The following is a 24955-nucleotide window of genomic DNA, read 5'->3' on the forward strand; positions in this document are numbered from 1 at the left end:
CCATTTAAGCTTGCACAAACGGAAAAAAAAAAAATGAAATGAATGCAAGTCCTATGAACTTACCTCCCACAAACAACTTCTTCAGCGAGATATCAGGCAATGCAACAGCTTGAAAGGGGATGAGGTTGGGGAGAGGAGAGGAGAAGGAAAGCATAAGGTATAATAGTAATATAATGTGTTTTTGTAACATCTAGGAGGTGCCATTAGCAAGCAAAGTGGTATCAATAATAGTTGCCTCCAAATATTTTCAATAATTCAAGATCAAGTTTTGAAAGCCTAATTGGTTTGTTCAATCAGCCCAAGCCGTACAAGTTTACATTTATTTTTTTACTTTTAATTTTTAAGGGGGTGTTTCTTTTTCTTCATCCTCTTTTCTTAAGGTAGATTTTTAAGAGGATGTTACCACTTACGAGAGAGTCTTTGTTGAAATTATTTTAATCATACCATGATACGTACGTACATTGGAACTGTAAATTTAATACACGAGCAAAATTGCTTATTAAGAGACCACCTAACCACAATGGTACATTACATGGATTTTAGCAGCTCCATTTTTTAACATGAAAAAATAGATTAATGGTACAATGTCCTATATGGAGTGAACACAACCAAACAAAAAATTATCGAAACATCAGCTAATCATATATATAATTGACTACAAAACAAAGGCACCATTCATACACAAAATACGTTGCGGCAAAATGGGAACACAAAAAAATGCAAAAAGAAAAAATCTGGACCTAAACAGAGTGAGACCATTAAATGGATGAGTCGTACCCCACAAAAGTGGGTTATATATTAGTATAATACTCTACTAATTATATATTTTTTAATAAATTTCAATTAATAATAAAATATATTGAAAAGAATATGTTAGACCGTGTGTTACTACTTGCTAGCACTATTATTATTGTTTGCTTTAATTTTTTTTTCTTTGGCATATATTGAATCTAATGGGTTTTTTTTCTCATATTGAATCTAATATTTTTCGTGTTTTAAATTATTCGCATAATTACTTCATCTGTTTTCTTATCTTGCCTTTTTATCTACATTTAACAACTATTTTAATACAAACACAAATACCAACTAGAGCCGTGTGATGCTAATTAAAAGAGTAAAACGATGAATAACTTATTGAACAACTCTAAATTTGGTCCCATTGGTTATTAGTTGTTGAAATGCAGTGCTACGGACCTAGTTTAAGTAAGTCGGGATAAACACACCCTGTCACATAACATTGGATTCTTTGATATATACATGAATGCATTGAGCTCAATCAAACACATTTTCATTTGAATTCATCCCTGTTCCAATCTAATTGCATTTTTACCAACCCTGACAATACAACAAACTCAAAACTCAAGAACTTAAAATAATAAATAAATGAGTGAAAAAATGTTGCCAGTGTGACAAATAAATTAAAACTTGCCTTCATACAAATTTCTTCTATCTATCTATATTATCTAGGGAAAGAATGAAATCCTAATAATAACAAAAATTATTTGAACACCGGGCAGACACAATATTAACTTCTGTTGAGCAAGCACCGGGTCAATTATAAGGAAAATTTGGTCCTTAGGGCTTCCTCAGGGCAGATGCTGCACCCATTACAATTGCCAGGACAAGGCCAAGACCAGCACCAACAGATGCCCCCACAGCAGCAGAATTCAATGAATTTGCCTTAGCTTGAGCATCTCTACTTGCCTCGATCGACATTGCTTGTTCTCGTGCCAACTCCATTAGAAGCCTATCTCTTGCAAATTCCTGTGATGAAAGCATTAAAAAGAAATCAAATTTGTTAGTGTGCATTGTTAGACAAAAAAAGTTGAATGTGCAAAGAAAAAATATAATGGACTGAAATTGTGCATCAACAAAATATCAATTGACATGGTTAACAAAGTTTCACTTGAAACAGGGAATCTTGAGCATAAATATTTAAACTTCTAACAGCTTTGCCGGTTTAGCAATGTCAACAACGAAGTATTATCATCTAGGTTGGATTAGATGCAAAAATCAAAACATTGAGCAGTCAAATTCAAATTTTAAATAAAACCATTTAGAAATAAGGTTTTTTTTATAACACCTGAATTTTTTAAAGACCAAATTCATTATTTGTGATGAAATCCTTAAATATCAGGTTTCCTCTGAATAGAACATAATCCCTTGATGTAGAACGTCTAAATGAGGGGGAGCTTAATAACTAAGCTTCTCCTTAACCAAAGATTTCCATCTTTTATCTTGACTAATCCTCATTCCTGAGCTGCTTCGATGCATTTAAGTATCTAAAGAACTGCATCATTATAAGATTCACACACACATTGTTTAGTGGAAGAACTTCACTGGAAAGAGGAACCACATACCCTTAAACCACCAGGAAGAGCACCATAACAAAAGTTGTCAAACTCTTGAGTTAACTAATAAACTCTTATAGTTTGTAATTCTAGGTAAATAAAATGAGTTTACTCGCCGTCAGACTCTTTTCTGGATAAACTCAAGTAAACTCTTTAAACTCACATAAACTCTCACGAGTTTCTCTTATAAGCTAATTTTTCAAAAGCTTTCCTAGTCATACTTTATTTGCAAGAATTGATGATTGAGTCTCCAATAAGTTGAAGCTTTTAGCTGAAAGATCAAAGATCAAGCTTATGTTTTCATACTCTATCTTGTGATCAAATTCAGCTTAATTTTGAAGAATGGGGACGGTATCAAAAATTGATTGCTTGGTCATCAAGGCTTTTAAACCATGTCGGTTACCAACTACTCTAAAAAAGTTTAAGCAATTAGGTGGAGGCTCATGAATGAAGACCAAATTCATTATAAGTGCTAGAAACATATTCTCTAACACATTATTTTCAATACTCTCTTTTATCATTGGTTGAAATTTATAGGGAATCACAAGTGAGACTTGAGTGGGAACCAAAATAAATTTTAATTAATAGTGAAGAGTGTGTTTGACAATATGTTACTAGAATTTCTAAAAGCCATAATCGCAGTTTAAGTGAAATATACACAAAACAAAATTATGTACTATTAGAATTATTCAAACAAACACAAGAAAGATTTGATACCATGAACATTTCCCCACCTGAAAGGAAGACTCCTCACGACTGCGGAGTATACGGTGGATTTGCTGACAAAGAGAATTTACTCCTTCAACTGGAAAAACAATCTCCTTTTTCAGGAAAGGCTTCCTAATAAAGTTAATAGGAGCAAATATAAGCTTTTCAGCGTCCACCCTTCTATTAGAATCTGTATTGGTTGCATCCAAGGAAAGAGAAGCCCCAACAAATCCGGGCATAACATATGGACAAGAATTTATAACTTCAGCTGCGCTAGGAGATGCTTGGTATGCTTTCAAAGCAGCATCAATTGCTGCCTTTTGATGGTGTGCACTAACTGCAAATTTGTTTGTGATTGCAAGAACCCAAGGAATTCCAAGAGATTTAGCTTCATCCAAAAAAAGTGACAAGACTGGCCTTTGTTGAGTATCATTTGAATTACTACATCGAGGTATGCTATGGGACAAGTTATGAACGAAAACAATCAAATCTGTCTTCCGACTTAGATCTCGGATTCCAAGCCATAGTTCATCCCTGAAGCGGGAGGTTTCCACATTTAGCTCCTGTAAAACAATTTTTTTTTAAAAAATGTACTGTTTATTTGCAACCTAACAAGAACAGAAAACAGAAAGCTACATGTGCTCATGGCCAAGCTCTTAAAAACAATCATAAATATGCACCTGAAATATTTGCTTCACTACAATATTTGGCATCACCTGGTTATAAGAATATTTTTCTACAGAATTCAAGTGATAAGAATCTATATCCAGCTCAAGTATTTATGCCTTAAGAACACCATTAAAAGCGAGTTTTGTTATCATATCGATTATCGACTGTGTTGACTAAAATGTTAATCACAATTCATTGAAACATATAATGCACACAATAGATTGACAATATCATTACCTCCTGAAAACAAACAAAAAAATGTTTTATTAGTGTTTCAACACTTTGGCATCTGTAAAAGGGCACAGAATATGGTAATAACAAATTAGTAGAATTGATTAATTATGACCAAACATCAAACCATCAACAACATATGGTTAGAAAGCAAATTTAGAATGAAACCAGTACAAGCAACAGACATTCAACCAGTGTTATCAATGGTGGATTGCAAAAATTCGGCCATATAAACACGTTATTGCAGCCTATGGCACCACCATAGCAGGCCTCCCCTTCACAAATTACCTATGACAGTTGGCAAAAATCTGCAATGTCATTCCGTCATGGTGGCCATGGTGAGGCCATTTAACAACATTGCATTCAACTGGTTAACATTAGGTTTTTGACCCATAAAGCAGGAAATACTTCAGCAAGAACGTGCTTTGCTTTTTCAATGAATAATAATAACAATCTGACAAATGACAATAGCCAAAAATGGGAAAACCTGCATATTTATTCCATTGGAGTCACAATAGCACAAACCATCAGCAATAACTTCTCGCACAACCTCTGAAACTGCATCCTCATTGGTGGCAGTATTTGGTTTGCATTTATGCAAGACAGCCTTTAAAAGAGTAGTCTTACCAGCTCCCTGCACATTAAACAACTCATGTAGGTCAGTAGATGGATAATAAAAAGAGTTGAATACACTTATCCCAGAGAAAAAATTGACTATACCTCTAGCCCAACTAATCGTATTCTACGTGTTCTCACATGAACTTCTTTGGAAACAGTTGTAAAATCACTGGTGCAAAATATTACAAAGTTATTTAAACTTTCTGGACGGATGAATTTATCCTTGTCAACAGGTGCTGAACTACTTGCAGTCTCAGAGTCAACAGAAGTAAAAGCAGGCATCAACGAGTCTAACACAGTTTGATGCTTTGGTGGACTTCTTAGAGGAGGACCAACTAATATTCTCAACTTCTGTAACTCAGGCTGGATTCCTTGATTTGAAGAATAGTTTGGTGGAGAAGGAAATGATTCAACTGTAGTTGAGCACCTAAAGAAAACATTAAACAATCATCACACCTCTGGGCACAAGTTATTTTGCAGCTAAACTATGCACTGAGAAAAAAAAAAGTGAAAGAGGTGGTGTTTATATATTTCAATTACTAAGTTGGACTGCAATGCATAGATGTTAATTTTGTTCCATCCTACATCGCTAATCATGGAACCTAGGTTATAAATATTAAATCAGATTCTCTTTTCCAGATCAACGGGAGAAATAAACACCCTACATAAGCTTATTCAGGAACTGCATTGTTCAACTGAAGACAGATGTCAGCAAAACTACTCTAATAAAACTAGCAAATTGATAGCTTCGGAGACCACCAATACTCAAGCATCCATAATCTGTTTTAGTTATATGCAACAAAAGCTGTACTTGAAACAATGGACTGGAGAGGGATGATGTTGGAAAATTTTGATAAAATATGTTCATGCAGAGGAATAGGATGGAGGGGAATGGAACATCCTCCCAACCATTGAAATCCAATCCCCACGATTTGTAATGGTTATTGATTTTTAGCAATTTCAAATATGTTTAATGCCTTAATCATTCAAGGTTTTGTTAAAACACATTACATTGAAAACGAGTATCTTAGTCCATGGGCCCGGCCTGGGATACTATGCTATATAGTTAATCCCATTAAGTATGATTATCTCCTACTCTCTTTACATGGTATAACAAGCTAATTACGACAGCAAGAGACCACTAGATGAGACTGCATTTATGGGTCCAAAGCATGAAAACCTCTTTGGAGCCAGGTATGAAACTTATAACAAAGCACCTTAAGCAAGAAGGGATGAGTGGTCTGCCAGTGATAATCTTCTTCACTCATTTCAATTAAAAGTACAGGGCTTATTTTAAATCAGAAAACCTTAGATAAGAAACAGGGAAATATCCTCTTTATGATAGTATAGATGTTGTACAGGATGGCAGGCCCTGTTTATGTTTAGAAATTAGAATCCATGAATGAATGGCAGCTAATGTATTCCTTTGTTTCTCGCACAGATCACTTAGTGAAATCCTAAAAACCTTGATATTTTCTGGTGCTTTAACAATTCATATTTCTGACCATTATAACTACTGATTCTTGCTCTGCCTTGGGCCAGCCCCATTTCCACCCCACAATGCTAAACAGATTCAATTAGTCATGAGAAACATTATCAAAAGAAAACTAAACCAATTAATGACGATGCTATATGGGATAATGACAATACCAGTTACCATTCACTTGAGCATGAACAAGTGTACATAGATGCAACCCAAAACCAGTAATATCAACTTTCAGAGGTTCTCCATTTTTCGCTCCTAGTCCATCATTCCATCCCAAAGGAACAATTGAAGTTGCAGTTCGAATAACAGGGGACTCAACTATATGACCAAGCTCCACAGTGCCAGCAGCTGTAAAGCCAAGCCATTGCTTCAGATGAGGAAACTGTTGCTCAATCCGTGAGAAAGATGAGGAATCATCACTCAAATACAAGTCATAGATTCTGCAACCAAAAAGGGAGAAAGAAAAAGTATTATGACTATTTGAAACACCAATTAATGATGTAGAAAAGGCTTTATCAAAAGCCTCATCAACCAATAATTAGCCCACTAGGTTGGAATTCAATAAGCAAATAGAGGACATATCCTAGAAAATATATACAGTAGACAAGACAAATCAGTTTGGACATGATACAATCTTGGGATAACGTAAGCATACGATCATTTTAAGTGTGTAATAATTTTGGAAACTATATAAGTGCAACTTCTATTAATATAACATGATTACCTCTGAAATCGAGATCGATATGATTTCATTGAATGTGATTGAAATCTTTCCCTCAATTCAGCAATCACTGATCTGACCTGAAAATGTCTTTGCCAAAAGAAAGCAAACAAAATGAGAGAACTTACACTACTGTATTCATAAATATAAAATTGGAAGGTAAATCCTCAGCCTAAAAAGGGATCGTGGAATTATATCAAATATTGATAAGCAATGAAGAAAAGCTCATACCGATGTCATCTTTGAGTACTCTGCACCTGATAGAGACTCTACAGAGGAATTTCCCAATAAATAAAGCTGTCTTGCATGAAATAAGTTTAGATGAGTTCAAAATTAATTAAAAGAAAACATAGCATAAAGAGCATATAAAAATTGATAAAAAAAATGCACATTAATTGAGGAAAAATAAAAGATATATGAGATCATTTTACTCCTTTTCTATTGATCCTATACATTAAAAAATGATTTTGCATTGTCAAATACATAAAATACAAATCCTGGTTGATATTGATTATAGAATCCAATGCCTTAACCATTAGGTTTTTTCCCTTAAATACTAAACCTACAAACCACTGTAAAAAGGGGTAAACCACAAGAGGAAAGCCAAGGACTAAACCATAGGCAATAATGAAGGTTTTGGGTAGTACCATCAACCCACCACAAAAGCACAATAAGGTGAAGGATTCTTGATAATTATCAGCTGCAACCATGTGGAGTAGTGCAGTTTGCAAGGGAGCCATGTGATCTTAGTGTAATTACAGAGCCTCTGATGCTTTGTTTCATGGCCAAAAATACCATAGAAAACACTCAAAAGGAGCATTAAAGGAGTACAGGAGCATTCATGTTAGTGTTTGACCCAGTAGGAGGATTGGAAGCTATTCTTGTACAGTAGGGTGGAATTGACTTTGCCATCATGCTCCAATCAATTGAACATCAATGGAACTAACTTCAATTAAGCAGCAATGTTGTTAAATGGTGATGCCATGGCCTCCATGACTATAGGCTGCAAAGGCGTGTTATATAGCGGAATTTTGGCCTTCGACCATATTCTGCCTTTGATAATATTGTTAACCAGTCACAAGCTATTCACCTTGAGAACCAGGTGAATGTTTGGGAGGGGGGAGGAGTATTGACAGGTCTGTTAGTTGAGGAACTTAGTTAAGTTGAGATAGTTTGACAGATAAATAAGTTAGTTGTTTATAAAAAAGGATTGAAAGGAGGAGTGAGTTAGGTGGTGAGAGTTAGTTTTGGGAGGGATAGACCAGGCTCTCAAATTTCCAAATCATTCTTGTAGATTTTGCTCTTGTCCGTTCTGCTATCATACTGGTTCAGATTGGCAATAAAGGATTTGACCAATAAAATCTCATTTCATTCTAGTTTCTAATCCAGTTGTTATCATCTTATAGGACAAATCAATCAACCTTTTCTGTACAAGCACAATAACAACATGTAAAAGCAATACACCAGGAAACAGTAAGTGAAAAACTATAGAATCTACGGTGACTGCAAAAGAAAACTGAAACAAATCATCAGTGCATAATATCTACCTGTCCAAATGGCACATATGAAGGTAAATAAGGCACTCTGGCCCACTTTCTTTCATCTCCGGTCATAGCATTGTTCTTTGTATCTGTTTTCCCATTAGTTGGAACCTCAAATGAATGTTTATCAGTATCAGGTAAAGGCTTGAGTGATATGCCATCAGAACCCTCTTGTATTTCAAGTGACTGTGGTGCAACTACTTCCTCCTCAATCAAAGTATTAGCAAGAGAATCAGGCAATGAATTTGTTTCAATAAAATTGACCAGTCTTTCTCTGCATTTACTTAATTGTCTTCGTAGACCTTCCAAAGGAACTAGCCTTGAGAGTCTCCAGAACGATCTCTGCACAGGACCTACCCCCAAAACCAACTGCTCTACATCCTTCTCTTCCGGCTTCCCTACCCCTTGCTCATGTTTTCTCAATATTGAGCCGTCAGTTTCATTTTCAGAAGGCCCGGGCTGAGTCTGAGCATTATAATGGTGAAAATAAGCAGGAGATAAAATACGTGGAACCAAATCTTCCGGAATGCAGTAACTCTTGAAATAATGCTGCCAACCTTTTCTATTAACATAGCTGGAAAAAAAAAGCAAAAAACAAAAAATAACTAACTAATATCCTTGTTTTGCAGTTTTGGAAAAGGATAAGCAGTTAACCAAAAATTAAATGAGGAAAAAAAAACAGGGAAAACCTACTCCTTCAAAGCAGCATTTCCAACAGGAGGCTGAGAAAATGTAATACATTTGATAGAGACATTTTCATTTTCCTTTGATGAAGATGAAGCAGCAATTAGTCTAAGAATGGCAAGAGTAGCTAATGCGGCTACCTGTGTAAAATATGAGCAACTTATTATATGTAAATTGTTCAGACACATATAAAGCAATGTTCAGAAATCCAAATGGATGAATCAAACTCACTGCTCCACCAAGTGAATGGCCACATAGAACAAGCTTGCGTTTCTTCTTCTGAGCAAGCCTATATAATTCTAAAGCAGGTATTCCTTTAGCACGAGCCATGAAACCCTGAGAAGTAATATGAATTTTGAAGGAAATTATTGGAATCAAAAGACATAATATTTACACAAATAATATTGATCAATAACAAAATATCAAGAACTAAGGTTGCAATTTTATTCTTGATTGAGATACCAAGAATATAAAAAGTTTAACAGTTGAAAAATTAAAAAGCAAAAAAGATAAGACATCCATGGAAATTAACCTATTATAAATTTACCATGTATTTAAGCAACAATCTATACGAATTTTACAAAACAGTTAAATTAATCTATAGATTCCTTAACATTTTCAAAATTTTCAAATTAAGTCCCTACAATTTTGTTATCAGGTACCTATAGTTTCAAAATAATAATAATAATAATAATAATAATAATAAGAAGAAGAAGAAGAAGAAGAAGAAGAATATAAAAGTAATAATTAGACGGGATTCAAGGAATATATTAAAAAACTTTATGCCACTATTGAAACCCAATTATAATTTTTAAACTATCAGCCCTATATAAAAATTTCCAAATAGTACAAGAGTCTACAAATTAATTTAATTGCAAAAATATTATACTGGATAACACACTTATTTACCCTATGAGCTGCAGGTTTGTATTTTCTCTTCAGTTTTTTAGGCTTTGATTGTAGAGGATTCCACATATAATCTTTTCCGTTTTGGTTTTCATCCTCGTCAGATTCAGTCGCATCATGCTTGTCAGATTCCTCGAAAGCATCATCATGAAAGATGGCACCTTGAAGTATGTTTGCATCAGCAATTACATCCCTTTCGGCAAAAAAATAAAAAATAAAAAGAAATAAAGATTCTTTAAGTTGCAATGATTTTAAAGGCTTACACAAAGGATCATACGAAAAAACTCACTTGTACTGCTTTGTTCCAATAAAGGAGGCAAATAAAGTGTCTCCTGCCTCTGCCAACAAATACCTACATCAACATAATAATCTAATAAGTATGAGTATCACACAACAACAGCAACAACCACCAAGTTTTTCCCACTAGTTGGGGACAACTACATGGATCAAACAATGCCATAATGTTATATCATAGATCATATCTATGGAGTATGGACAAACTGTTGACCTTGAAATCTTTCTTAATGATTTTCATAGTAGTTGTTCCCAGTCTACCTTTACCACTAGGGATTGCTACTCTCCATCTGTTCTATTGGGCTTGTGTAGATCTTCTCCACATATGCCTACCAAAGCACATAAGATGATCTTCTACAATCTTTTCTACAATAGATGCAGCTCCAACTTATTCTCTAATGCATTCATTCCCAATCATATCTTGTGGTCTAGTATGTCCATTCATCCAATGCAACATTCTCATTCCGGCTAAATTGAGTTAATATTGTCTTGTTGGTTTTTTCCCTTAATCATGAGCAATATCTTTCTGTTACAAATAACAGCCAAATCCCTCCTCTATTTCATCCACTGCATAAGTATGATAAAAAGAACCCTAAGCAAGACAGTTCATAAAATTTGAACCCTACACTACATAATCTTTTAGAGTCTAAGAAGAAACATAGATAAAACACTTGAATGGACAATTTTACATAGAGATAAAATCCAATATATATGGTTACCAATAAGGTAATTGCAAATATTTAAATATTTCTTCTGAGAAATTCGAGCTGTCAAGAAAATCACATGCTAGATTGTCAAAAACACTAAACATAACAAACTAAAACAACTACATTAAAAAAAAATATTAACAATAAAGATCACTACCAATTAATATATAAAAAAAAATCCAAATAGCCTATTGTTTTACCTCACCCCCTCCAAAATACAATCAAAATATACTCTGGCAAGAATGAGAACATTGATAAAGGACAAAAGCCTCCCAATATCAAAATATATAATGGCATACTTGTAATTATGCAATTAATATAAGATCAGAAGAATGATTAATTGTATAAAGAATGAATGAAAACCTATGAGGAACATGATCTGACGAAGGTTGCACCCGCTCCAAAGCAACAACTTGTCCACCAAAATCATCCTTAAATTTATTTACAGCACGAATCATCTCAGCAGCAGGTCTCTATGATATAGGAAAGTCACAAATGACAGACAATGAGTAACAAGTTGATAATGACTAACTCACAAACATTCAAGCAAGCATAGTCCTCATAAAATCTTATTGATGTTACAAAGCTGTTATAAGCACTTGTCTGAGTCTCTAAGGGGTATATACCATGCAGATAATTCAAATATGACAGAATACCATTATATTTTCTAGAGCCACTATGCAAATAACATTTAACTATAGTAAACACTACAACATAATAAAGCTCCATGACCCTCAAAAGAAATAAACAGAAATCATTTTATATAGCAAAAGGTTCAGAGCCTGTTCATTTCAGCATTTTGTCATGAAAAAACACTAAACCTCTAAAAGATTCATCGAATTCGTTTAAGCTTTTGGAAAAAAATTAAAAAAGAAAAAACAGATTTCTGATTAATTTAAGAATTCATTTAGCATTTACTATGTCTTTTATAATTATAACCAAACAAACACAAGTTTCTACTTTACATTAAAATGTACATATAAAAAGTTTTAATTTAATATGCAGTCACTATAAAACATAATTAAACAGAGTTCTAATAACAATTCACCCTTGGCCCAAGCTATGTTAATGTAAAAGATGTTGAGGTAAAATGATCAAGTCCTATTCGGTTCTGTTAGGGTAAAACATTTTCAGAAGCACTTTTAGGAGAAGAAAATAAGAAGAAAAAAAAATGAAATGAGCTTCTCTATAAGCTTAAATTAACTTGTTTAAAGAAACTACATGAGAGAACTTCTACAAATTAGCTTATGCATAAGCTAATTTTAGCTTATGAAGAAGCTTCTTACATTTTTTTCTTCTTATTTTCTTCTCTTAAAAGTGTTTCTCCCAACCAGAGAATTGCCTACCTTGCAAAAGATACCTGTATGAAACTAAAAGAAGTCACTTTTTACACATTCTTAATATCGCTATTTTTCAAAGTTTAATCGAAAGGCCCTTCAAATGCAATTTTAATCAGACCAAGCGCACTGATTTTCTATTCTTTTAACACCCAATATTGAAACTGCGTTTCTTGACATCACAGGAAATTGCAGACAAATACAACTGATGCAGTCACAAACGCCCAAAAACTTTGTCATTGCTGATGTGATCACAGTCACAATTGTGGCCGCGAACACCCAAAAACCTTGAAGCTGCAGTCGGAATTGCAGCCACAAACCAATTTTTTATATTTCTTTTCAAAAACATAGCCGCAACCAATTCCCAATTTCCCACGTGTCTCTTAAATCACAAGCTAATAAAATAACAACCCTTTACACCCAAATTCACACCAACATTTCCCATTTCTCAGTATTTTCAATTTCATTTCCACCTCCAGAACAGCAAATTACTATATTGTCGTTGAAGCGAGGTTCCTTCCTTTTTTTCATTAGTAAAATATTTTTTTTTGCCGATTAAAAAACGAAAAAGAGGACCACCTTGTAGACGCACTCGGAGAGGACCATGCAGCAGAGAAGGTCCTGCAAATCGGAGACGGATTCCGCCTTGAGGGCGCGGCAGAGGCTCCGGAAGCGCTGGTACTCTTCTTGGATCCGCTTCTTATGCTCGCGGTGCGACGCCCACGGCCACTTCATCCGCCACTGGAGTGGGCCCCACAACACCTTCTCCTTCAGCCCCAGCAGCCGCGTCCGCTGGTCCCTTACCCACGGCTCCACGCGGCTCTGTATGAACTCCATAACAAATAGCCCTAACTAAACTGCTCTGCAACACTCCCTGATCAGTGAAGAGAAGAGACAACCGGGTGTGGTGTGGGAGGGAATTATAGGAATGAAAAATCGAGCACTTTGTTAGATTTGATTATTTGGTGAGGAAGAAAAGAAAGATGGATAAGTGAGGGAATATCCCTACGGTTAAGAAACCGAGGACTTTGTGTCTTAGTTCTAAAATCGGTCTAATCACTAATCTCATTGAGATTTAATTGGTCAAAGACGTCTTTAAGCAAGTTTTTAGATAGGTTCGTAGGCCATGCTAGGTTTTTATGTAAGCCGAGCCGAGCCTATAAAAAAAGTTTATGACAGATAATGAGCCAAGCTCAAGCCTTATGTATTCAACTCAAGTCGAGCTCAAGTCTAGTAAAGTTTGGCTTGACTTGGCTCGAGCTCAAGTCTAGTAAAGTTTGGCTTGACTTGGCTCATTTTCAACAGTGGATTAGTGGATGGGCGTTGCTAGGTGCACCAGCGTTATTGCTGGTGCACTCAGCACTTATTGTGAAAAGTCACAAATGCCCTTATTATTTTAAAAAAAAAAGCAGTGCACCCAACGACCCTTTCTTCTTCCTTTTCCGCCAGCTTCTTCTCCTTCTTTCTTCTTCCTTTTTCGCGAGCCTTTCTTCTTCTCCTTCTTTCTTCCGCGTGCCTCTTCTCCTTCTTTCTTCCGCCGACAGCCCTTTCTTCCTCCTTCCTCATTCTTCCGCGAGCCCCTTTGCTTCTCCAACGCGAGGTGGTTGTTCTTCTTCTGCGCAAGCTGCTGCTTCTCCCTCCTTCGAGTGCACTTCTTCTTCCTTTCTTCCGCGAGGTGTTGCTCTTCTATTCTTCATCAAGGTAAGGTCTATTGTCCCTTTTCTTGTTTGTTATTGCTTCCATTGGTGATTGCTTAAGTATTTAGGTCATTCGCAATAGAGACAAGTTAGGACCTAGGTGATCCGCAAATAGGATAGATGATCTGTAGGTTGTGTTTATGTTGTGTTGAACTTGTGGATCACGTTGATCCGCAAGAAGAAAAGGTTGATTCGCATGCTCCTGTGGATCAAGTTGATCCGCGGGAAGCATGCGGATCAACTTGATCCGCGTGAAGCATTTTACATTTTTAAAAGTTTAAATTAGGTTATAATTAATGAAAAATGGTTTTTAATGGTTACTTTTGAAGCTTTTGCTTGAAGTATGATATTGTATAATGGTTGTTTATGATATTATATAATGGTTATTTATATCCTGTATGGTAGTGAATATGCAATTGAAAATATGAACACAATCTATTAGGTTGTAGCTTCTAATGTGTCTAAAAAGGATTAGAATCCTTAAATTTAGACAAGAATTTGTGATGGTGCTTGTCATATGCCTCAAAGCAGTAAACTTCCTGAAATTGTTGTATACTAGATCATTAACCATAAAATGATGGTGGTAAGTTTAAATCACTGAAATAATACTCCACCTACAATAATACCTCCCAACTACTAAGAAAATCTTCGTAAGACTCGGATGAATTGAAAAAGAAAAGTATATGGTCAGAATATTCTAGGAAGGATAAAAAGAACTGCTGCTTTTCGTTGTCTTGGTGAATTGAAAAAGAAAAGAAGATATCAAGCCATGAATGTCATAATCCAAAATCCAAATAGATATTTTTCAAAATAACCAAAAAAAATGAAATATCCAAGCACAAACTGTCCCTTCTATGTCTAATGCTCTAGCAGAATTAGAACTGAGGGTGAGTCAAATTACTAAATTATACTCAAACAAACTGATGGAAGCTTGCTTGTGGGGCTTCTATGGAGGCTGGATTTTTGAGCTTCAATGAGGTCCTCTAATGGTGATTTTCCACCATGGAGATGCAGCGGAAGACAAAGGAGAAAAGGTGAGAGGAGGCGCCATCCACTAGGGAATAAGCCATGGAAGAAGGAGCTTCACCACCAAGATGAGCCTTGGATAAGAAGCTTGGAGAGGATGCTTCAATGGAGGAAAAGAAAGAGGGAGAGAAAGAGATAGGGGGGAGCACGAAATTGAAGGAATAAAAGAGGGAGAGAAGTGGAACCTTGAAGTATGTCTCACAAGACTCTCATTCATCAAAGTTACAACAAGTGTTACACATACTTCTATTTATAGACTAGGTAGCTCCCTTGAGAAGCTTTCTTGAGAAAACTTCCTTGAGAAGCTTCTTTGAGAAAACTTCCTTGAGAAACTAGAGCTTAGCTACACACACCCCTCTCATAACTAAGTTCACCACCTTGAGAAGCTTCCTTAAGAAGATTCCTAAATAAGCTAGAGCTTAGCTACACACCCCCTATGCTAAGCTCATCCCCATGACAAAATACATGAAAATACAAAAAAAAATCCCTACTACAAAGACTACTCAAAATGCCTCAAAATACAAGGCTAAAACCCTATACTACTAGAATGGCCAAAATACAAGGCCCAAACGAAGGAAAAACCTATTCTAATATTTACAAAGATAAGAGGGCTCATACTTAACCCATGGGCTCAAAATCTACCCTAAGGCTCATGAGAACCCTAGGGTCCTCCCTTGGATCTCTGGCCCAATTTACTTGGAGTCTTCTATCCAATGCCCTTGCGAGGTAGGATTGCATCATTCCCTCCACCTTGGAAAGGATTTGACCTCAAATCTTGAGGTTCTTCATACTCTGGGCTCCTTCCCTCAACACCTGTAAAAAGAACAAAAACATATGTATTAGTGGTGTTTGGTATGTTGAAGTAAGGTAAGGTCTGAAAACCCATTTCCTGGGCATCTTCCCATGAAGGAACATGGTTTCTCACCAACTCAATGAATGGTGCCACAAGTATAGAAAAATATGGGACAAACCTTTTGTAAAATTTTGTTAAGTCATGGAAGCCCCAAATTTTTCTTATACTTGGTGGAGTGGGCCACTCAAGAATGACCTTTATTCTTTTAGGGTTCATGGGAACCCCTTGATCACTATTTGAAAAATTAAGAAAAGTAATGCAATAAATCATATCTTTTTCTGTATTTTCATATTGATTATTCCTACCAAAAAGTATGACAAACCTAAGGTGTCCCATATGAGTACCTAAGTTTGTATTGAAACTAAAAATAAGAAGAAACCTACATAATGGGTCCTTATGTACACACACCATGAAGATGTTAGGTGCACGAGTGATTTTATAAAAGAGGGTTGCACCGCTCAAAACATTCATCATACCACCTATTTTAGGGACTTGGTGCCTAATAATACCTATTTTGGGCACCAACAAAGCACAAGGATTTAAGCTCTTGCGAACCAAACCCTCATCCAACAACTTCTTTACTTGAGGAATAAACTCAAGCCCAAGAGGTGTCGCAATGCTAGCAAGTGTCTTTTTACAAAAGAGAAAATGTGGAGGTTGTCTAAGAGAGAAAGTTTCTTTAATGTTTGTATTTATTGTAAAATGAGTTTCCTTCTTAGCTAACCTCTTGGAGGAGACACTTACCTCCTTACACTTCTCTTTAACCACTAATTGTTGTCCTTCTTCTTGGGGTACATTTCTTCACTAGATTCTTCCCCTTTTGCTTTTTCACTTTCACTAAAGGAAGGTGAAGTAGTAGCCTTATCTTGGCTACTATAAATGTCTTGGCCCCTCATAATCATGGTTTTTGTGGTGGGGCATTGAGAAGTAATGTATCCTCTTCCAAGACATTTAAAGCACTTTATAGAGCTAGTTTTCTCTTGCATACTAACCTTAGGGACTTGCTTTTCTGTTGTCTTCCCCTTATCATCTTTGGGCTTAGAAAGTGTCACCCCTAAGATGCCTCGACCTTGGTCTTTCTTTGGGTAAGAGTGAGACCCATAAGATTTTGATGTAGACTTCTTTTTAAGTTGTTGCTCTACCCTTATTTCCCAAACTAAGTTAGCCTCTACATTGTTCTTCCCATGGAAGTATGTGAGGTTAATGTTAGCCTCTTGAGGCTTTCTTTCCTTTTCTCTTCTATGGGAGTGAGGTCTAAGATGTGACCTATGCCTTCCTTCATAATAGTCACGAAGTTCTTCACTTAGGCTCTTGCAAGAGTTATGACTACTATAGGAGGCATATTTTTCTCTTTTCATTTCTTTCATTATTTTTCTTCTTTCTTGCTCTCTTATTTTCTTTCTTTCATCTTGACTTATTTCTTCCACTCTTTTTTTTCCTTTTTCTTTTCTCTCTTGTTTTTCTTTCCATAACTTGAGGGAACTCAACTCATCTAAGATTCTAGATAAAGGGTCTTTATGACTAGTACCCTCGCCATTAACACTAGATGAATGATGACTCATGTTGGTTCCTAAGTTGTGGTTCTTTCTTGTTGGAGGTTTGAAAACAAAAGGTAAAAGAAACTATGGTTGAAACTAGCCAAAATAAACACTAAAAGAGGTGTGAAAGATAAGGGAAAAAAACTAATTGGTAAAAGGAAAGCTATCTAGGCGGTTTGACAAGGAAGGTAAAGGAAATAAGCTATGAAAGTAAGCAAGAAATGTAAACTAGGCGAATCCTAAGAGTGTTTGGATGACTACATTCAAGGTTCCCAACAAAACACTCACTATCCTAAGGAAAAATTGCCTAAAATTATTACACACAAATGGAAGTTTGGTAACCTATTGGAGGCTCTCAACACACTTCCAATGAAAGGCCTTTTTGTTACAAAACTTGAAAGCAATGAAGGTAAGTAAATTGCAAATTACAAAATTACAAAACGGTCCTCAATTTTGGTGGTTGTTCTCTCTTTGGTGATTCACTCAATTTGGAGTGCTTCTTAGTCCAATAGCTCTTAAGGTGGTTGGCCTCTTTCTTCTTGACTCAAATTCTTCAAGGGATGGCATCAATCCTCCTTCCAATTCCCTATATGGCAACCCACAAACAAGGAAACAAAGAGACAAGCAATAACCAAAGACCAAAAAAAATGAAATGAAAGCTAAACCAATGGAGTTTTAACAAGAAAATTTTTCAAGGATTACTCAACAATTAAAGCAATGAAAATGACATAGAAGCAAGCTAGGGCTCAAAGAGAAACTTAGAATGACTCTAGAGTAGAGTAAAAAAACTATAAAAAAAAAGACTCAACAAACCTCTAGCTTTGGCACTTGTTTTCACAGTAATTTTCAATTGAAATTTCGGAACTAAGATTGGTATAACATAGGCACCAATTATAGAATAAATTTTGAGCCAAAAGAACAAGCACACTTCCCTTTCACTTTTTTTTCCTGGATACTGATTTTTCTGCCAACTTGTGTGATTTTTAGTATTTTTTCCTTTTATCCAAATCACTTGGTTCTTTTTGTATAACTTTTTTCCAGATGTCTAGAAAATTCATTAAAAATTTCAGATCCAAATTCGAAGTAACCAATTCTCAGTAATATTTACAAGTTTGTATGTCCAAGCTGCCAGCACCAGCGATTTTTTTTAAGCATGGTATATTGATTGCCTTGGGTTTACTTTCAACCTTCCTATGTATGTTGAACTCACTAGGATTGTTTACCACAGTTTTAGGAGTTCAATATTTACTTAGGATCAACATTTCAGCCAGCAATTCAATCACCAAAACTCAAATTCACAATAGACACAATCATAAGGAAACCTAAAAGTTCAAGAAAAGGTTCACAATCAAAGACTCTCTAAGAATTTTGCATGAACATGTTAAGGACTAATTAACATGAAAGATTTGACTCAAATCAAATAATAGGCTAAAAGAATTTCATACACTCATGAACAAATGAGTTAGACAAAGAAACAAGAAAATAAAATTCAGCACAACATAAGAAATCTTATGTGACAAGTTTCATGACTAGACATGACTTCTATGACAAAACTACAATAGGTGAACAAGTCACTCTAGATTTTTGATGTTTTCTTCTACTTTAATATTTTGTAAGAATTTTATGGTTTAGGTTTCAGACACAAAAAATAACAAGACAAAACTCAAAGGAACCTAAACTCAACATAATTTATGGTTCAAGAACAAGAACAAGAAATTTGAACCATAGAAAATCAAATCTAGCTTCTATAGCAAGTTTAATCGGTGGAAACTCTAAAGAATCATGTTAAAAACATTTAGCACAAGACATGTGAGGAGATACATGGAGAAAAATGAAGAAACAACAATAGAAGAAAAGGTAAAGCAAACAATTAATGGAGGTTTAAGGAGCACCTACTTGAAGCTCTTGTGCTCTGATTACCACTTGATGGAAGCTTGCTTGTGGGGCTTCTATGGAGGCTGGATCTTTGAGCTTCAATGAGGTCCTTTAATGGTGATTTTCCACCATGGAGATGCAGCGGAAGACAAATGAGAAGAGGTGAGAGGAGGCGCCATCCACTAGGGAATAAGCCATGGAAGAAGGAGTTTCACCACCAAGATGAGCCTTGGATAAGAAGCTTGGAGAGGATGCTTCAATGAAGAAAAGAAAGAGGGAGAGAAAGAGAGAGGGGGGAACACGAAATTGAAGGAATAAAAGAGGGAGAGAAGTGGAACTTTGAAGTATGTCTCACAAGACTCTCATTCATCAAAGTTACAACAAGTGTTACACATACTTCTATTTATAGACTAGGTAGCTTCCTTGAGAAGCTTTCTTGAGAAAACTTCCTTGAGAAGCTTCTTTGAGAAAACTTCCTTGAGAAACTAGAGCTTAGCTACACACACCCGTCTCATAACTAAGCTCACCACCTTGAGAAGCTTCCTTAACAAGATTCCTAAATAAGCTAGAGCTTAGCTACACATACCTCTCTAATAGCTAAGTTCACCTCCTTGAGATGAGAAGCTAGAGCTTAGCTACACACCCCCTATAATAGCTAAGCTCACCCCCATGACAAAATACATGAAAATACAAAAAAAAAATCTCTACTACAAAGACTACTCAAAATGCCTCGAAATACAAGGCTAAAACCCTATACTACTAGAATGGCCAAAATACAAGGCCCAAACGAAGGAAAAACCTATTCTAATATTTACAAATATAAGACGGCTCATACTTAACCCATGGGCTCAAAATCTACCCTAAGGCTCATGAGAATCCTAGGGCCTTCCCTTGGATCTCTGGCCCAATTTACTTGGAGTCTTCTATCCAATGCACTTGCGAGGTAGGATTGCATTACAAACATCAATATGCAACTACAGAGATAAATCACATACTTGAGCAATAGTTAGGAAATAATAAAGCAAACACACTTCATGCAAATGATTGACCTCAACTTGCAAACAATTAGAAACAATAGTTAGAATATATACCCAAAGTTGGTCAATTAAAATAGTAGTTAGAATACATGTTATCCACCAAATCCCAAAATGATGCTAACAAAAATTAGAACCCTGAATACATGATATTTGAATAAAAAATTTCGATAAGAATACATGATATGCATGGGTCATCATAGAACCCATCATGCAACATTAGTAAATTGTCTTGCATAACTTAAAGTCGATCACACATTTGCATATCATGGTTAAGACTAGAGGATTAGGTCGTGCGTTAGGTAGGGTTGGTGCCAGAGGTCTGGGGAGAGAAGGGGATGGTGATGATACTGACGGTGCTCCCCAGTGCTAAAGGCCGACCGCATCGGCATGCAAGCGACGGGTACCAGTCATTCTTGACGATGATGTGCTTGTGGTACCTGCGGACTCGCCTGCGGTACCAGAGGAAGAGGCTGCTGTAGCTGGGATGAACCCATGGTAGATGTTGCCGCACAGAAAATCAGTGCAGAGACTGACGCACGGGATACCAGTGCAAAGACTGACGGGGACGAGCCTGAGGGATTTCCTGGTGGACCCAGGGACCCATCAGTGCTTACAAAATATGTTGACCATGTTGCGGGCAACGTATGGTCTGGAAAGGTATTTATAATATTAATATTAGTTAACTTTTTTTTTTTAGTTTTTGGTTACTGATTGACGTTATTTGAACAAATTGTGTGTTCCTTTATACTTCAATTCAGAAACGTCCTAAGTTGAAGTTATGCTCCCATGGGAGGAAGGTGCATAACTTGGGCAGGCCTGTTCCTGCAATTGAGGACATGGTTGCTGGGATAAGATTATGTCCTTTGATTGCGTGTTCAATAGACACCGGTGATTGGGGACTTATATCCTCCTTTGTCGAGAGGTGGCACCGGGTGATTTCTAGTTTCCATCTTCCTGTGGGGGAGGTTTCGATCACGCTGGACGACGTCGTGTCTCTTCTCCATCTGCCTATCATCAGCGCATTCCATGACTTCCAGCCTCTGCGCACCGACGAGGCGGTGCTACTATTGGTTGAGTTACTAATGGTCTCAGCAGAGGTGGTCATGGCCGAGACAGGTCAATGTGGTGGACCATACGTACGCCTGCAGTGGCTGCGAGATGTATACCAGCGCAGATGTCAGACGCAACACTAGACAGTTGCCGCTCGTGCTTATCTTCTACATCTTTTGGGTTGCACTCTTTTTGCTAATAAGAGTACAACCCATGTTCATGTCGCACACATACAGGCCCTACGTGACCTCACTCTTGCTGGGCGGTATGCATGAGGAGCTGTTGGCCTCGTCCATATGTACGATCAGCTTAATGATGCCAGTCTCAGCACCAGCCGATAGCTTGCTGGTTACATCACATTGTTACAGGTAATTAACATGTATTTCATAATTTAACTACAACAATGTTTTAATGAGTGTATATTTAATTAACTTGTATGATTTTCATGTAAACCCTGTAGTGTTGGATTTACGAGCACTTTTCATCAGTTGTAAAGTGCAATGCTGATTTAGACTACGACGAGGTGTCACCACGCGCATGTCGGTGGATTGCAACAAAGAAGACTGTGAAGAAGGTATCTACAGCGACGTACAGGCAGTGCCTGGATCGTCTGAGAATCCCAGATGTCTGCTGGATGCCATATGCGGAGCACCGACCTGTGCAGAACTTTCATTTGATTTTGTGCTTCTCGGGACAGCTCCGTTGGGGGCCTATTGTTGTCAGATACAGGCCGGAGAGGGTTATACGCCAGTTCGGCTATGTCCAGTGCATTCCTGCACACCCTGTCCATTCATGGGTGTCATATGATGACGTGGACGATACATGGACGCACTACTCAGACCATCTAGCGACAGCAGGTGATCTATGTGTTGTGCCAGGTCAGTGTGCGCCTGACTACATAGATTGGTTCTTTGTCATATCGCATCCATTCATGACTATGCCACAGACGGATCCTCCTCGAGATGCATATGCGACGCAGCCCAGTCATATCCCTCCTGAGGCAACATCGGCATCGACACATGCGGATCCTGATGCGGACGAGCCCAGACATGCAGTGGTAAGTGTTACTATTTGGTTAGATGTATGTCATTTGCTTCAATTATTTTAATACTAATTTGTATAATTCGTTTGTTTTCTATTTAATAGGAGGCTTGTCATGCGATCATGGAGGTGTTGGAGCAGGATCTAAATGCGCCAGGATTGCTAGGGGTGTCACATAAGACCGCAATGTGTATGTGAGGTCTCGACATAGGCGGCGCACGGATCAGCAATAGTTTATTCACACTTTAGATATCATTAGTTTTTGACGATGTATTTGACTTAACATTTTTATATTTTAAGTTATTTTGATTAATAATATTAGTTTATAATATTAGTTTTATTTTGTCAATTATGTTTAAATTACTTGATCCGAAATTTATTTTGTAATTGTATGCTAAGAAATTACATAGACTCTAAGAAACTCCATTTTGAGAAAACATAAAGACAACTAAAACTTCTCTCCACAAAAACACTTAGGCAAACACATCCATGATCCACGGCATAGTAATTTGCAATAGTAAGCTCCAAATCTGTTCTAAGATCGTAAGTTCCTCGGTTAGTTGGTTCCTTCTACAAAACAACCAAAAAAGTTACAAGCCGACAAGGTTGGGGAGGGGGAGAAAGCAAATCCTTTTCAAAAATAAATAAATATATGAACTTAATCCAATATCACTTTAATTGTGACTGAATATAATCACATTAATTTAAAATAAATCGCCTTAAGCAGAAAGGAAATGCTTTATTAAACTAGTCATTATTTAACAATAGCAATGGATATTTTTATATAGCTACTTCAAATTAACCTCGCATTAAAGTAGTTACCTGCATATATCAGTGATAGCTTTCAGTGTTTTCCTCCATGCTTAGACACTTGTTGATTGTGATAACTTCAAATTAGCCACTTGTTGCCTTCTCTTGGCTTTCCGTGATAGATTATCCCTATTAATATTTGATCTACATGCATCCCAGCCTTTAGGAAGCCCAAGTAATTCATCCTCCTTTTTAAAAATCTGGCTTCTCATTGTCATCATGTCACTACAAAAGTCAGGGTCAGCATCCTCTGCATTATAATATTTCTCATCAAATGCCTTTTTCATCATTCTATCATACTCCTCTGGGTCAAATTCCTCTTCAATTTCTGCCATAGACAATGGGATAATATCATCACCATGGATCCCTGTAGTCTTCATTATCTTTTTAACCTTCTCTTGTATTTCCTGCTTCTTCAAATTCTTTAAGTGTTTCAACTCCTCCTCCTTCTCCTTTTGTTCTATAGCCATTCTCTCCTCTTTTCTCTTTCTCTGCTCTTTCCTTGCATTTGTCTTCTTCCTCACTGATCCCTCTACCTTCCGAGCATGACCCAACACCCTATCTCCTAGATTTTCCTGAAATCTGTATTCATATTCTTCCTATCTCTTGAGCTCCATCTCATCCTTTGAAATCTCTTGCAATTCATCCTTTCCAACATTCAAATTCTTCCCACTCTTGCCAATCCACAATTTGGCCCAACACCCTATCAAGTTGATCCGTTGTTGATCCATAGAAGGCTTACGGATCAACTTGATCCGTAAGCCAAACTTGATCCGTAGAAGTAAAATCAACATACGGATCAAGTTGATCCGTGGAAGACTGGCGAATCAACTTGATCCGTGGAAAAACTCGCGGATCAACTTGATCCGTAAAAGACTCGCGGATCAACTTGATCCGCACTTGGTTCGCGAGTCTTCCACAGATCAACTTAATCCGCACAAGGAAAAAAAAGCAGGGGCATTTGTGGAATTTTTAAAGGATGATGGGTGCACCTAGCAACACCCTTAGTGGATTAATGATCTAATTGGTGGGTTACTAATTGGCTGGTTTGACTTAATATATATTAAAAATTCAAAATTTATATATATATATATATATATATATATATATATATATATATATATATATATTATAAGTATATAACTAATATTCTTTGAGTAAGAAAAGTTCATCCATACTCCAAAATCCAAAATAAAAATTGATAATAATGAGACATTAAAACAACATCGTAGAGGTAGTCCATTTTTTTTTTGTAAAATCGACCAGGGCGAACCGATCCAACCGGGATCTGGTGCCCTAACCGTCCAGGTCATCCCATGTCAATTGCATGACCGATCCAATAGTGGAATCGGTCTGGTTAGGCCACCAGGTCCCAGTTGGACCGATCTGACTGGTGGAGCCGAACAGGGTTTAACAACTGTGCTCTGTGTAGGGTCCACTCTCCACGTTGGTAGTTTGTTTTGATTTGGCAATGCCTCCTTCTATATCCATCTAGTGTTGTTAAAGTATTTTTCAATGTTGTACTTAACTTGGCTATAATATCTCAACTTTATCTTTTTTATCAAATTAGTTCTTGAAATTTATAAAAACGGTGATTTTAAGGTTTGGCAAAAAAATCCTCACTTGCAGAATCATAAAATCTGCAATCAATAGGAAATGGATATCTCTTAGAGGTACTCATGATAATATGTATGGGTATTTTTACTATCCACTTGTTAACAGTCAGGAAAGGTATTATGGTACCCTAATTGCAAATATTTTATCCATTAATATTA

General features: G+C 36.5%; 2 protein-coding genes across 10 annotated transcripts; one reads left to right on the forward strand and one right to left on the reverse strand.

The window, feature by feature from the left end:
- Positions 1 to 1305: 1305 nt before the first annotated feature.
- LOC100797525 (uncharacterized) lies at positions 1306 to 13304 on the reverse strand. 9 transcript variants are annotated; one of them, XM_006599083.4, is made up of 15 exons: positions 12833 to 12906; positions 12203 to 12276; positions 11280 to 11389; positions 10205 to 10267; positions 9919 to 10076; positions 9241 to 9345; positions 9019 to 9149; positions 8332 to 8899; positions 7016 to 7081; positions 6788 to 6864; positions 6228 to 6503; positions 4680 to 5004; positions 4447 to 4593; positions 3086 to 3622; positions 1306 to 1764 (listed from the first exon to the last, which is right to left on the reverse strand). In XM_006599083.4, exons 3-15 carry the CDS (start codon positions 11344 to 11346, stop codon positions 1576 to 1578), a joined length of 2709 nt encoding a protein of 902 aa, XP_006599146.1. In that variant the 5' UTR covers positions 11347 to 11389; positions 12203 to 12276; positions 12833 to 12906; the 3' UTR covers positions 1306 to 1575. The 9 variants fall into 9 exon arrangements, with proteins under 9 accessions (XP_006599146.1, XP_006599144.1, XP_040866357.1 ...); XM_006599081.4 differs by having other exon boundaries at positions 9919 to 10108; positions 12833 to 12905; XM_041010423.1 differs by lacking the exon at positions 12203 to 12276 and having other exon boundaries at positions 3069 to 3622; positions 9919 to 10108; positions 12833 to 13304.
- Positions 13305 to 20771: 7467 nt separating this feature from the next.
- On the forward strand, positions 20772 to 21472 carry LOC121173674 (protein MAIN-LIKE 1-like). Its single transcript, XM_041010339.1, has 2 exons — positions 20772 to 20936; positions 21038 to 21472. The coding sequence occupies exons 1-2, from the start codon at positions 20772 to 20774 to the stop codon at positions 21470 to 21472; spliced, it is 600 nt and encodes a 199-aa protein (XP_040866273.1).
- The last annotated feature ends 3483 nt before the right edge of the window (positions 21473 to 24955 follow it).

This window comes from Glycine max, chromosome 16 (genome assembly GCF_000004515.6).
Source record: "Glycine max cultivar Williams 82 chromosome 16, Glycine_max_v4.0, whole genome shotgun sequence".
Classification (NCBI taxonomy): Eukaryota; Viridiplantae; Streptophyta; class Magnoliopsida; order Fabales; family Fabaceae; genus Glycine; species Glycine max.